Source organism: Ammodytes marinus (genome assembly GCF_949987685.1).
Source record: "Ammodytes marinus genome assembly, chromosome: 13".
Lineage (NCBI taxonomy): Eukaryota > Metazoa > Chordata > Actinopteri > Uranoscopiformes > Ammodytidae > Ammodytes > Ammodytes marinus.
In genome coordinates this window covers 5,828,267-5,843,874 of record NC_137217.1, presented here as the reverse complement: position 1 = coordinate 5,843,874, position 15,608 = coordinate 5,828,267, and the positions used below count along the sequence as shown (strand labels likewise).

The following is a 15,608-nucleotide window of genomic DNA, read 5'->3' as shown; positions in this document are numbered from 1 at the left end:
GTCTTCACCCTGAGATACAGTTCTATTTGCTTCTTCTTTCTTTTTTTTATCGCTATCCTTTCTTTTTCCTTCTCTCTGTCCTGTCTTGTTGAGTTGATCCAGACCCTCAGCATGAGTTGACCTTGTGTCTGCCTTGGTCCTGTGCTGTACAGAAATGAACAGAGCACAATCATTTCCATAAATCCCCCCTGCTGTTGATAAAGATCTATGTGTCTGGATGGCGGGCTCACTCACTTGTCTTTGGATGATGACTGTGTGTGTGTGTGTGTGTGTGTGTGTGTGTGTGTGTGTGTGTGTGTGTGTGTGTGTGTGTGTGTGTGTGTGTGTGTGTGTGTGTGTGTGTGTGTGTGTGTGTGTGTGTGTGTGTGTGTGTGTGTGTGTGTGTGTGTGTGTGTGTGTGTGTGTGTGTGTGTGTGTGTGTGTGTGTGTGTGTGTGTGTGTGTGTGTGTGTGTGTGTGTGTGTGTGTGTGTGCATTGTAACGAAGGAATGTGTCACCCAGAGCAACAGTGTGGCTCACTGATAGGGTTTAATAGTTGCTGGACAACAATGGACCACATACAGTATATCATCAGATGTTCATACACAAACTATTCTGGTTAGTAGGGATCAACTCATTATTGGTTTTGGTTTTTCTGGAAAAATGCACCAATAACAATACAACCTGACTTATCCTTTAAAAGTATGCTTTGAGAAATGTGATGTGAGCATGAATATACAATAAAACAGTAGCTTTCACTGTCACCCCAGTGTTTCCATCATTTATTGCCTTGCTCCCCTTTCTCCTTGTTGGGGCACTTGTAGGATCCTTGGTTCCAGGGGCTATTGTTGTATGTTCAGACTGATTGCCTTCACTTTCTGCCTTTCATTCACCTGCTCCCAGCATGCCTAGAGGCAGTGGAACACAGACTAGCCAGTGTGTGCTTTTAGAATAATGCTTGTAATCATCATCATCATCATCATGTAACAACTACACAGGCAGACAGTTGAATTGCTCTCAATGGTCAATGGTCTGCTTCTACTTTATTTTCTCTTCAGATAATTTGCACATTCTAGGAGATTTACATTTCCCTGAGTTACAGTCACTACTTTGGATGAAATAAACGGCTAACTGGCACGCACGCACGCACACACACACACGCACACACACACACACACACACACACACACACACACACACACACACACACACACGCACAGACACACACACGCACAGACACTACACAGCGACCCAGGATGACCCTGGTCAACAGCCCACCCACACATGTACACACACACACACACACACACACACACACACACACACACTTACTCATTTCAACCCTGACATTAGTGTGACCCTCCAGTCTGGTTCAATGACTAGAGGGAGTACTCAGTCTGGCTTTATGGTGGGGGGAGGGGGAGGGTGTCTAGACGCTATCCTGTCTGTCTGGCCCTGATCATCTGCACTCACACCTGAGAGGACTGCAGGTCACCTCTGAATGCAAGGGGAAAGTGTGTGTGTGTGTGTGGGGGGGGGAGGGCTTGTTTTACTGATGTTGTGGGGACATGTTTCTGTTTACACAGTGATATTGTGGGGACGTGCCTTCCTTTTGGGGACAAAATGGAAGTCCCCAAACTTTGGTTTAGGTTTAGGTTAAGGTTAGGATATGGGGTTAGACAAGTAGTGGTTATGGTTAGGGCAGAAATTAATGTAACTCTATGTAATGTCCTCGGAAGTGTCGTTGAAACGACTGTGTGTGTGTGTGTGTGTGTGTGTGTGTGTGTGTGTGTGTGTGACTGTGTGCGCGTGTGTCCGCCATCTCAGCGACCGGGTGAACACTTCTTGAATTGCGCTCCCTCTTCTGTGCTTTACTGCTGTTCATGAATATTACAGGATTGGCATATTGATAATATTAGACTATAGTGTAATATTCATGATGTGTTATCACAGAGCCCTGAGTCTCCTGGATCTCTCTTCATGTTCTATTCATGCAGATGGAGATGATATGGCCACATTAGTCCTTTTTCTCTCACAGCCGGAGAGAGTGAGGATGTATTGCCAGCTCAGCGTTATCAGGCCTTATCATTATTATGGCCCTACCTCAGCAATAATCAAACTTCTGCCTATGTTCAGAGGAAAAAGTGCAAAGAAAAATTTACACTGCAGACTCACAGTTAGGGATGCACCAACAGATCCACTATTTATAGTTACGATCCGATTCCGTTAGCTGGGTTTTGGATATATAGGACAATACCGATACTGTCCGATATCATAATTATTATACATTTCTTTGTTGCAGGTGGTGTTATGTGTAAGGTTAGTAAAGGCTTAAGCAACACAGAAAGTATCATTTAAAAGAGCAACAAATATACATATAGGTTTATCTTATAAGCTTTGAACTGTTTGCATGCAGAACATCAGAACTCCACTTTTGAATTGCTACATTTTAATATTAATGTGTGCTATATCACATAGCTATGGTATTAACATTTACATTTCTTTCATAGTTAAAATAATTTACATTTCTGAAAACTAAAATAAAAAATCTTTAAAAAAATATTTTTTGTCAAATCCGATACGTAAATTGCAGCCATATCGGAGCAGATAGCGACATTGTATCAGATCGGCCCCATCCCTACACACAATACAGTTGAGTCGAGGCCAAGCACTGAACAATCTAACCTTTCTGAAGACAGGACTTTTTTGTATTAAACTACATTCATTTTGGCTAGTTGTACATGTATCATTCCCCCAATCCAGAAAAAAAAGATGTCCACAAGTCCTAACACACAACAAAACATAAACCTATGTCATGCTTAAAATATTGTGTATTTTCTGTATGAACAATTGAAATAACATTGATAAATAAACCTGATATTTGAATGTTATCTTTGGTTGACATAACCTAGTAAGACCTAGAACAGTATCCGTGAGGGCTCTGCAATTTCTTCACTTTGTGGGGTTTTGAAAAATTTATGTTTGAGGAAAAACATATCCAGCTCTCCGCTTGTTCAATGATACATGTATAATGATATAGCACGATGATTCATCTAGAGGCTAAACTATAACCACACACTGCTAAAGCTTTCCCTTCACTTTATTCCAGCATTCGTCTTCATCTGCTATGGACTTCAGTAGGGCAGCATTATCCAATCCATTTTCAATTAGAGTTGTTAGACTACAAGACTAGGTTTGTAGAAGTGTATGCTGTAATGCTGTGACCTTGTGTTGCACTAAACAATGGCGGCAGCTAAAAAGTGCATCACGTCTACTGACAAACTGATGTGTGTGACAGTTGAGTTTCTGGACTGATGATTTGAATGGGAGGAATCCCTACAGCTAGACGAGGTACATTTTCATATTTCCAGTAAGTACTGGAATACCAGGCAATTAAACACATGACCACGCTATGGAATTGCAACTATCCAGCTTCTAACTTATTTCACACACACTGCTTTGAAAAGGAAAAGGAAAATTCCGCTTTTTATACTTCCGGAGTCTTAATATTATGTTATGGGCTGGAAACTCTGGTGGTCAAAGAAAATCAGACCAATTTCAAACATACCCCAAGGTTAGTCAAACCTATTTTGGAATAATAGCACATTAATCCGTGAACGCTAACATTTTTAACAGACAGATATCCACACTCGTTTTAGTGCTAGCTTTTTTAAAGTTTCAAAATGGCCAGGTTGGAAAACAGCCGTCTTGTGCGAGTCCTGCTTTTGTAATCCCACTGGTTGTCTGTGACCAAGCATAGCAAGGCTGTCTGATTCTCCCCAAGCTGTGGGAGCGAGAGAGGGAGGGAGGCATGGATGGAGAGAGAGAGAACAGAGAACAGAGACAGAGCTGTAATTGTTTGTTCTCTTGTTGTCCCTCTAGCACGTCTGGCACCTTTTTCTCTCTCTCTCTCTCTGTCTATGTCAATGTCTCTCTCTCTCTCTCTGACACACTCATTACACCATCCTCTTCCTGCTTCACTCTTCTTTTCCTCTTCCTCTCTGTCCACTGTCTCTGTCTATTTCCTGAGCCTTTCGTACCTGTCCAATGGGCTTAGTGTATATCCTACAGAGACAAACACACACATACACAGGGTTAAGCAGCTCTAAACTAGTTCATTTATCTCCATGGAGAGACTGAGTGACTGTAGTAGAGAGGAGGGGAGGCTGCCTGTAACTAGGCTGATATGTGCTACATGCTGTGGCACACGCACAGTCGCACACACACAGTCACACACACACACACACACACACACACACACACACACACACACACACACACACACTGGGGTTGAGAGAGACTGTTGCTGCCAGGCTGATACCAGCCGTCTAGACGTTACAGTGCACATCTCCCAAGGGAGGTAGAGTGCTGTGAGAGCCTATGTGTGTGTGTGTGTGTGTGTGCGCAAACCTAATTTTTTCCCCTCTCTTCCTCCCTTTCCTCTTTTTGTCCCTTCATTATTGAACTCCCTCTCCTTCCCTCAAACTGTGCCAGTCTTTTAATGTTCGCTTCCTCTCCTTCCTTGTCTCCTTGTATCTGTGTGTGTGTGTGTGTGTGTGTGTGTGTGTGTGTGTGTGTGTGTGTGTGTGTGTGTGTGTGTGTGTGTGTGTGTGTGTGTGTGTGTGTGTGTGTGTGTGTGTGTGTGTGTGTGTGTGTGTGTGTGTGTGTGTGTGTGTGTGTGTGTGTGTGTGTGTGTGTGTGTGTGTGTGTGTGTGTGTGTGTGTGTGTGTGTGTGTACCAGCCAGGTCGCTGCCATGGCGCCCCAGCAGCTCCGGGCCTTGTTGATCACGGCACCGTGCCCAAGAGTTACCATAGCAACGGCAGTGGCAGCAGACAGTGTGTGTGTGTGTGTGTGTGTGGGCCCAGTGTGGTGGGCAGCAGGCTGTGAGCAGGCAAGTTTGAGCAAAGAAAGCCTCCTTTAGTTTGGTCTTTATATACTATACAGTTTTTTTAAAAAAATTATTTGATGTGCTTGCGTTAACAGTCAAGTGCCCTTTGATTGACAGGTGTGTGACGGTGAGAATGCTCATGTTATCATCTCTGACATGTGTGGAGCTCTGCTGGAGTCAGGCAGGAAACAGGAAATGACTGCACAGGAAACAGGCCTGCTGGAGTGTTTTGTTGAGCTAAGCTTGCCTGAAATCAAATAATATATCTTTTTTTATCGTTTTGCTGGCTGCACAATTTGATTTTAGATCCAGATCCAAGTCATTTGTGATGAAGATTTGTCTGTCATTTCCGTCTGTTTTTCTTCCGCCCAGTCAGCGCCCAGTCAGGCTGCGTTATGGTTTTTCTTACTGACAGATAAGTCTGTTGCCAAAATTCCATAAACTGCTGCTTGGGCTGCGGGGCTGTGTGCTCTGCTCGGGCCAATAGATATGATTCATAAATGCTGAATCTAGGCCTCGCATAGTCTGAGAGAGAAAAAGGCATTTACTCTGCTGCTGGGAGTATAGCTCAACTGCTCTGAATTAGCAAGCAGCTAGCCATGCGTCCCCCTGCACGCCCTGGCTCTGCTGTGGCCACACGTCCACTCTCAAACCCAAAACATGCCATACATTCTCCTGCTTTTTGGACCATGGAATTGTACGTTGTGCTAACAAGGTCATTGTAGCTCAAATGTTAAATGTATTGAGCCATAACAATGCTAGTGGCCCAAGTTGAGTGTGCTGCAGTCTCTATAGATAGCCATTAGCCTGATTTTCATTTGCAAGTACTGTATGCCCTCATTAGACACACAAGTGAGTATCCCCCAGGGTTTACTATGTCTAGTTGCCAAAAGGAATGAATCTGCACTAGATGTTGAGAGTGAGTTGGCCAAAGTTATCTGCAATTACACGTGCATCCAAAAAAATGGAATATCATAGAAAAGTCCATTAAAAAGTTCATATATGCTAGATTCATTACACAAGGCCTTTCTCTTGTTTTAATTTGATCATTACAGTTTTTATGTAATAACAAATCCAGTATCTCAAAAGATTAGAATATAACATAAAACCAAACCAAAAAAGGAATTATAATACAGAAATGTCAACCTTCTGAAAAGTATGTTTATTCTAGGTTCAATTCACTTAATGGGTTATGAATCTAGTTACTATTTTAATTAAATTAGAGAAAGAAGTCAACGTTTCAGTAGACACAGTAGACAGAAGCACATAGACGTATACCTGTTTGAGATGAGTTTATGAAATATTTAACCTAGTGTCACTGTCATAGATACACAAAGTAAAAAAAAAAAAAAGCAGTAATAGAATGTGACAGCCTTGTGTATAACTTTGTTTTAATGGGTACAGCGTGCATGATGTAATATGCCATTGGATGTCTAGTGTTGACACATAGGCTAGTGTATTGCATGCATTTAGGTCTAATGGAAGTGCATCTATTGAGTCTGTGTCCCCGGTTCATTTGAATAATTCACCGTCAGCAGTTTACAGAGGGACTATTTCTTTTTCACAGAACAGTTGTACCAATGAAAACTGTATAGATGGATATTTCAAAACCACGAAAACATAAAACCAAAACGTGTGAAAATGCTAGATACTCATAGGGGTGAGTGAGACAGGGTAATGTAGGTGAACTGTTCCCTTTAAGCTATGTAATTAGTGCTCCATCACAGAATGATCTCATATATCATGTATTTGAAATGTGCTGCTATTGTTTGTTTGCTGTGTGACTGACAGCTTCTTTTCACTGGCATGTCAGCTGGGCGCACACACACACACACACACACACACACACACACACACACACACACACATTGGGTCACTGTGCTGCTTAGTCTCTTAAACTGTGGCACTTTGAATCGATATTTGGACCAGCTGTTGCTTTGTTTGGTTATCAAACTTTTTTTTCAGTTTTGGGAAGTGAAACAGTGCTCTAACAGCAACTAGTATTATTCTAGAAGTGAGAAGATTCACTTCCTCAGTTATTAAAAAGGGCTGCAAACAAAGTTGTGTGTCTGTGTTAAACAAAGGAAGTCTTGACAATGATACAGCATGTACCAGGTTCTACATAGTCAATCATTAGACCACGCCTTGTATTTTCCACCACCTTTAAAGCGTTTTTTTTTTTTTTAACCTCAGTTCATTGGCATATTTTTATATATAAAGCTCTGACTGGAAAGCTACCACTCTATTTGACAGAAATGCTGCTTATTTCAGATGGGCTTTATCAAACCCGCTCAACTGACATGCTCATGTTATATGTCCCCTATGCCCGGTCTGAGCTTGGTAAAACCGCTTTTAGCCATAGTGCCCCTGACTCCTGGAACAGCCTACAACATACAATTAAAATAAATACACTCATAACTGTTAACCAATTTAAAATTATTATTTTGAATCAGCCCCTCTACACTTGTAAATGTTTTAATTAGGCTATTATCTCTTTCATTCAATTGATCTGAATGTTTTAAATTGTTGTTGTGTGTGTGTGTGTGTGTGTGTGTGTGTGTGTGTGTGTGTGTGTGTGTGTGTGTGTGTGTGTGTGTGTGTGTGTAAACTTGTTATGTATTCTCATTGTATATTGTGTATCTGTACAAACTCGACGTCATTGTAAAAGAGGGTCACCCCTCAATTGATCTTTCGAGTTTAAATAAAGGAAAATGAGTTCTTCAGGTGAAAGCACTTTAATATTTGCCTCTCGTAAGCTACTTTCAGTATGAGCGTGTCTAACCATTGGCCATCCAGATGTTTATATAGCCTCGGTGCAACGGTCTTCTCTGCACATTCAAACTGTCACGTGACCTGAATACACTCAATGGCCTCTCCTTACCACTTCAAAACAACATATCCATGGGACGGCTGGCCCTGCTTCAATGCAAACCATTGGGCTTTCTTCTTCTTCTTCTTCGGAGACTGTTTAGACAAGTGGATTACTGTTGTAATAACATCAGACCGGTTGCTGGTACACTGATCTCTGTAGTACTGTACACTGTGTTCTGGAGCCTGTGTGAACTGGGTGGATATATTGTGTTTTTTTTTTTTAGGCCTCCCCCTCTATACCCCTGGCCCTTTTTTCTCTCTCTTTATTTAATCTCTCCTCCCCACACACTTCCTTCCAGGGCCTGTTTTCAACTCCTCCTCTGGCTTCCTTCCTTCTTTCGCCCTGGCGTTCAGACGAGAGGCCATTAGCTACAACCGCTTTATGTTCTTATATTCTTCTGAAAGTGTAAAAAAAACACACACACATCCCCTGCTTGACTGCCTGTGTGCTTCAGAAGACTTTTAGCTTTTGAGTCAGGGCGGGCGGGTTGTGGTGTGTGTGTGTGTGTGTGTGGCTGTTACAACAGCAGAAGGCAAGACTGTGTGATATCTATCCGGCAGGCTAACAGAAAAGGGGGACTGCTTGACTTGTGTTTTTCTTTTCTTCCCAGAAGGCCGTTCTCTCTGAATGAAACCCTCCCCTCATCATCAGCCCCCCCACCCCACCCCCCTCCCTGTGGCTGCTGTGGTTAGCAGCACACAGGCCCGGGCTGGTAGTAAGATAGTCAGCCTATAGAAGCTAGCTAGCAACGTTACATATTTTCAATGCAGTTAATTTTGTTATTAGGGGGGAATTGGCTGGCTTCATATTTTGTATGGACGTCCAGAAAAGTGATTGTGACAACAGGCTTTCTCCAGAATCGCTAACTCACCCTTCAAAATGTAGCAGTCTCACACACAATGCCTGCTACCCATCTGTGAGTTAGCGTTGTCACTGACTGAGTGTGTGTTAGACTGCTGATGTTAGCATTTATGTCAAAGGAAGTATCAGCCTCACAGAGCTGCTAGCATGGCTTTAGACTCTTAACTCAGGTAGAGTTTTACCTGTAAGGAGTAACACTCAACGTGTGAACTTACCATATGCAACTTCAGGCAAGGGAGAAAAAAAAAACGTTGTACTTTGAAAAGTAAAAGAGGTTCTGTTGTTTCTTTGAAAGTAGTGTTCCCTTTAAGCCCTCCTCCCTCAAATCGTGTTGGGCCCATTTTGTTTCCCCCTCCAGAACATTCCACTTCTTCCCTGTTGTGTGTGTGTGTTGTTGATGACATTACCAGAGGGTCATCTAGTGCAGTGTTGGTTCTTGGTCTTCCCTCTGTTCCCTCAGTCAAACTTTGTTATACAATAGGTGACTCATATTATGACCAATAGCCTAAAAATGCAAAAGAAATCCAAAGAGAAATAGATAGGGTTAGGCCACCATCTCCAAAGTTAGAGAATGAGTCAGTTAAATAGTTTTAAAGGTCACCTGTTATGCAAAATTCACTTTTTCATGTTTTTTTTTAACATTAAAATGGGGTCCCTGTGTGACTAGACACTCCCAATGTATGTGCGGAAAAAAACCTTACTGTAAATTCAAACGGGGCAGTTAGATTCAGGGCCAATCAGAGCAGACTAGGCTTATCGGAAGGCGGGGCTTAAAGAGACATGCTCTGAAATGGATCGTTTCAGACAGAGAGGTTGGGAAGAGGAGATTCAGCCAATGTCACTGTGAGATCTATAAAATTTGTTTTGGACACTACACCATGGAAACAGTTTTTCTAGTAGAAACCCCATTTACAATTCTGAACCCAAAATTGAGCATTTAACCTGGAGGCCTTTTGACCATCTAGTAAGAGTCTGCCACGGTTGTTTTGGCGCCTCACATACTGTGTGGTGGTTAATGTGGGTTGGTTGGACTGTCTTAGGTTTGGTTTCCACCCCCCTTCCTTCCATGCGGTTGGTGGATGCTCAGCCCTCTTCCTCTCAGTCTTACCCCACCCATCCCCCTGTGGCTGCTGTGGGTCTGGGTGGGTTTACGTTTCAGGCTCCACACTAGAAAACCCAAACCCTAATGCAGAGAAATAAGCTGTGGGGTGAAGGGGGGGGGGGCTGAACTGAGGCTAGGAAGACACATAGGTTAGCTATTGCTGCACTTGGCGGCTCCCTGCTTTAAAGGGTTAGTTCCACACTTTTTTAAATTTGAGCTTTATGCGTCACTCACTGGCTCAAGAAAAGGTGACAGAAACCACTCCTGCAACGTGTGTGTTAATTTTTTGTATAGAAATGGGCAAAGCTGCTCATCCAGGTTAGCTTAGCTCAAACAATGGTAGTCAAGGGGAGCACTAACTCTTGTCAATGTCTTGTTAGGATTTTTTAGGATCAGGTTCAAGTTGAACCCAGTTGCCCAAGTGTATTGTGGGTAATACATTCTAAAATGTAAAATTGTCCAGAGCTTTGTGGAGGAGGTGTCCGCCAGAATCGAGGCATTGTAGCTCAAATAGCTGAGTGTACATTGTGTCATTGTTCTTACAGAGCTGCACACACACACACACACACACACACACACACACACACACACACACACACACACACACACACACACACACACACACACACACACACATAAAATGAGGTAGTGTCCAGCACAGTGAGTAAGAGTGTTAGTCAGAGGTCAGACTGTGTGCCAAGACCAGACAAGGTCAAGACTTCTGCTCAGAACAAACCGACCACACACAACAAAAGAGTCTCACACTGCAGACCAGGGAGTGGAGAGAGAGAGAGAGGGAGAGAGAGAGGGAGAGAGAGAGAGAGAGAGAGAGGGAGAGAGAGAGAGAGAGAGGAGCTAAAAGTGAGAGACAATGAAGAATTAGAAACACAGAAAGAATGACAGTGGGTGAGGGAGGAAAGATTGTAAAAGGGAGAATACAATTAGAGACTTGTTGGAGAGAAATAGACGGATGGAGGGATTTGGTTAGAGGAAAGATGGAAATAAGAGGGGAACAACATGGGTTCAAAGAGACAGTGGGGGAGGTGAAAAAAAGGACAAGAACAATTAACAGTGGGGCAGACAAGGCTGTAAAGGCCAGGACACACCAGCCCGAAAATCGCCGTCGTTGAGTCGATAGGGGGTCGGGAGACGAATCTGTTTGGTGTGTGCCGTGACGTCGGCCGACGTAGAGGTCGTCGGGCTTGTTTTGAGCCTGTCGGCGACCGTCTTTCATTTGGAGCAATTTGATTGGTGGAGGGCTAGCGAATCAGTGAAGCCCGGAAGTGAGGCGGGTAGCACAAACAGCTAACAACAGCTAGCCATCGTTTTAATGTGTTTGTTCGTTTCGTTTTGAGAGTACTCACATGCATCAACCCTTGTTGACTGCTCGACACCATGCTCGACACTCTCTGCTAAAAATTGTGCTCTTATGGTCCATAAATATAAATACGTATTTCTATCTATGTTTATGCTCTAGAGAGCTGTCCCATCATTTCCGGCTTTCGTATTTTTTCGGGCCACAATACAGATTAGCGCCGCCTGCTGTTATGGAGACATTACGTCCCGCGCAAGCAACAGAGCGTACGGAAAGTCAGCAGTCAGTTTGGTGTGTTCTCTGGCCGCGACGGGAAGCCTGGAGCTTCCTGAAACGGCCGACCCCATTTTTTGCGTAGTCGGAACAAGTAGAAACAAGTCGGACTGGTGTGTCCTGGCCTTAAGGCAGCGATCATTGTGTCTTCCAGTGGTGGGAGGAGGTCATCCCATAAAAGTTGTGTGTGTGTATGGTGTACTTGTACAGGCGTCTTTGTGAGGACTAGTTGTGGCTTTTTAACCATCGGAGTGAGGACATTTTTTGGAAAACTGAGGACATTTTGCCCGGTCCTCACTTCTTCAAATACCTTTTTGAGGGTTAACACTTGGTTTTTAAGTCCAGTTGAGTATAAGGTTTAGGTTAAGGAATTTAGTTCTTATGGGGTTAGGGGCCTAGGGAATGCATTATGTCAATGAGAGTCCTCGCAAAGATAGAAGTACAAGAATCCGTGTGACAACATTTTACATTGTGTGTGTGTGTGTGTGTGTGTGTGTGTGTGTGTGTGTGTGTGTGTGTGTGTGTGTGTGTGTGTGTGTGTGTGTGTGTGTGTGTGTGTGTGTGTGTGTGTGTGTGTGTGTGTGTGTGTGTGTGTGTGTGTGTGTGTGTGTGTGTGTGTGTGTATGTATATGTACGTGCGTGCCTGTGTGTGTGTGTCACCGAGCGATGTTGAATGAGTACAGAAACACTGGGCGACATTCAGCCGTCTCCACAAAGAAAGCCCTGTACAGCTGAGACAGACACCACGCTCTCAACACTTAAGCTTTTTTTTCTGTGATTTAAACACTGTCTCTGTGCACACAGGCAGTCTGGCACACATAAAGCAATACAGTACATGGGGTCACACTATGTATGTGACAGGCTGACAGTGGGAGTCTGACCTGTGCTGCCCCCTGCTGGTCAACACTAGTTATAAGCGTCAGTCAGAGTCAGTGCTCAGTCAGGGAATTTTCGGCTCCTTAAAAAGTGTATGTTTTCTTCATTTACTTTTACATTTGTGTACTTTTACCTCTTCAGACTTCTAAGCAATATTCAAATGAAAAAAAAAACGAGATGGTTCTATGCTTTTAAAAGGCTCATAGTGTATGGAACTATGGAACCTTTGATAAGGGGATGTGGTGTTTCACTTTCACATGTAACAAACCCAATATATTAAAATCTACTTCTGATGTCTAAAATGTCTTAAATACAACCATTGACAGCATGTTGACCGGCTGAAACAACCGCCCACAGGTTTTTTTAGCTGAAACAGTGGGTCCTCCTCAGCTGAAAGAAATCACTTGTGGATGTTCCCCTTGATGGACCTCCTATTAGACCTTTTAGTGTCAAGCCAGACTAGATATATATATATAGATCGGATGCATTTTACTTGAATCTTTTTGATTCATACAGGTTAATCCTATTGAGACCCCATGGAGACTCTTTTTCAAGGGAGACCTGTTCCCATTCCCACGTTACCACTCACACACACATTCATACACCGATAGCAGGCTTACTATCGGGAGACACTCGGGGACACTTTGACATGTGGCGGGGGCGACTAGGGATCGAACCACCGACTCTGTAGTTGAGGGTCGACCGCTCTACCCTCAACTTTACTACAACCCCAGCAACCTGCATACTGTCTTTTTCCCACCATCTTTAACTTGAGTTTCCTCCTACACAGCTAGCCTCCAATTAGGCTTTTCTGAGACAGACCATGTATTCATGTGTACGGATTAACTTCACAATGTTGTTTAAAATGTACATTTCTCTGCATAGTTAATGATGAGTTAATATTGCACCTACTGTATATAGGTTGTATCTGCTGCATACTAACGGCCCTGTGTCTCTGTGTGTGTTTGCAGCTGAACTGGAGTTTGTTCAGATCGTCATCATCATCGTGGTGATGACAGTGATGGTGGTGGTGATCATCTGCCTGCTCAACCACTACAAGCTCTCCACCTGGTCCTTCATCACAAGACAGAGCCAGGCCCGCAGGCACCAGCATGCCCTGCAGCAGGTCAGCACACTCCCTCCCTCTGTGTGTGTGTGTGTGTGTGTGTGTGTGTGTGTGTGTGTGTGTGTGTGTGTGTGTGTGTGTATGTGTGTGTGTGTGTGTGTGTGTGTGTGTGTGTGTGCGTGCATGTACGGGCATCTTTGTGAGGATTACTAGCTTGTAGCTTTTTAATCATCGGAGTCAGTGAGGACATCTTTGGAAAGTGAGGACATTTTCATCAGTTCATCATCACTTCGTCAAAGACCTGTTTGAGGTTTGAGGGCTAAGACTAGGGTTCAGGTTAGTATTAGGTCCATGTTAGGGTTGGTGTGTGGGTTGGGGTTAGGCATATAGTTCTGATGGTTAAGGTAAGGGTCAATGTGGGATGGGAGTACAAGAATCCATGCGAAAGCCCTTTGACGTGTGTGTGTGTGTGTGTGTGTGACAATGAAAGACACTGTTTGGATTTGGGAAAAAGCTGCAAACATTTTGCACAAATGTAGTAACTGGAGCCGATAATGTCATACTATACTTATATCACTTTATTCAAGTTTTAATTAGTGGCTATACATGATCACATTACTTACTATTTGCCTCTTTCAAAAACCTGTGTCAAGACCTGGACACACAAACACCCATACCCTACAGTTCAGAAATTGTATTATGTTATTGGCAAATTACTATATTGCCTTTGTATGACATTAAACATGTAAAGTTATGGTCCGTTATGACATCATTGTCTACTGCTACGGTCCCTGCTAACTCATTGTGACAGTGCGGTTGCTTATCCGTTGAAGCAGTAGGACCAACACATAGCTTAACCAGTTAGTTCCCATGTCAAGCTGCAGTGAGCTAAATGAGTCCCTTTATCCTGCTCACAGGCTCTGTCCCAGTTGCACTGAGGTAACAGCAGCTTTACTCTGGTAGTCTGCTAGGAGGTGGACTAGCAGAATTGGATTCTTCTTCAGAGAGCAGACTGTGTCAGGGCATTGATGTTTAATTCACTAACAGCTCTGTCTAGACAGCAGCGGCTCTGCCCCCATGCTGACACACACACACACGTACACACACACTCTGGGACAAGCCAAACACACACACGTGTACACACACAGACAGACAGACATGCACACACACACACACACACACAAACTTGAATATATACGGACAACGCAAGGTTGCACCCACTGAAATTAGGCTGGGGTACAGAATATGATCCGTGATGCAAATTGACTGATCCGTTGATCTAGTCAGTTTGTGTGTGAAAAAGGGGGATGAAAGCCCTTGTACGCTGGGTTATCCCATTGCTGATGATTACAATCCAGCCAATAACCTCTCATCTCCTTCTTCCTCTTCATCTCCCCTCTCTCACTCTGCCCAGCACCGTACAATCTAAACACAAATTATGCAAACACAAGCAGACCACAACGCATGACCGAAAAAATAAATGAAACATCAGAAAGCGACAAGCTGGACAAAGGCCCGTAGCAGAGAAAGTGCAATTTAGAAGAATTAGCCCATTGCCTTTGTGCCTCCTCCTCCTCCTTACAAACACAGAAACAAACCAGGATTCATGCATGTTTGTCCTTCTTTCATATCATTGTTTTTACATCACCAAACCTTGTCTGAGAAAAATCATCCTTAAATGGAACGTAGAGGAAGGGAAAACTGGTTATTTTCGGTTATATTTTGTGTTTCTTTGTTGTAGCTTTCGAGACGGGAGACACTTTTTTTTGTTTGTCCTCGCTCCCAAACAGGGCAGGCGCTTTTGTTTTGAAGCCATCAGGCGTTTTTTTCTCAGCATCTTTGTTTCTTCTTCTGTGTGTGCTCATTAAGTTGTTACTTTTGGGGTGTTTTCTTTTTTTTTGGGGGGGGGGGGCTATTTTGTTCTAAGGGAGAAAGTTTGTATCATCAGTTTAATGGTGTGAAAAAGCATCCCAGACATAACAACAGAGCAGTAATGGCTGCTGATTTCTAAGCCGGAGCAGTTAGCCGTTATAATCAAGCAGGAATGAAACAATCACACGCAGAATGGCTAACTGATCACTTTGTCAACATTCAAAATGAATGCCAGAGACTGCGGGCAAAAATGTCATTTTGTCGGACAATTGTCTATTTTGCTTCCATAACTTCTTCTTTAAGGCTTGTATAAATCAAAGGGCAAAATGTAGATTTAAGTCTTTATTTGACTAAACCTTGACCACTGATTAATGCATTTTCTTCTTAAAAACATGTGGAAAAATGCATTTTTAACACATACATATGATTTTGGATTCATAAAATAAAATAAAAAGGCTGTATTGTGTAACAAAAATGTTTCTGTAAAAACGTTGGACTACACAT

The 15,608-nt window shown here is 43.2% G+C and overlaps 1 protein-coding gene across 2 annotated transcripts in view; it reads left to right on the top strand.

Annotated features, from left to right (window-relative positions):
- LOC307259790 (low-density lipoprotein receptor class A domain-containing protein 4-like) overlaps nt 1–15,608 on the top strand; it is a gene marked incomplete at its 5' end in the record, with an annotated part of 146,500 nt that overhangs the window by 119,353 nt on the left and 11,539 nt on the right. For both annotated transcript variants that reach the window (XM_080039791.1, XM_080039792.1), the window contains one exon: nt 13,138–13,292. In XM_080039791.1, the coding sequence (XP_079895917.1) occupies nt 13,138–13,292 (155 nt within the window). The remainder of the gene's footprint in view (nt 1–13,137; nt 13,293–15,608) is intronic.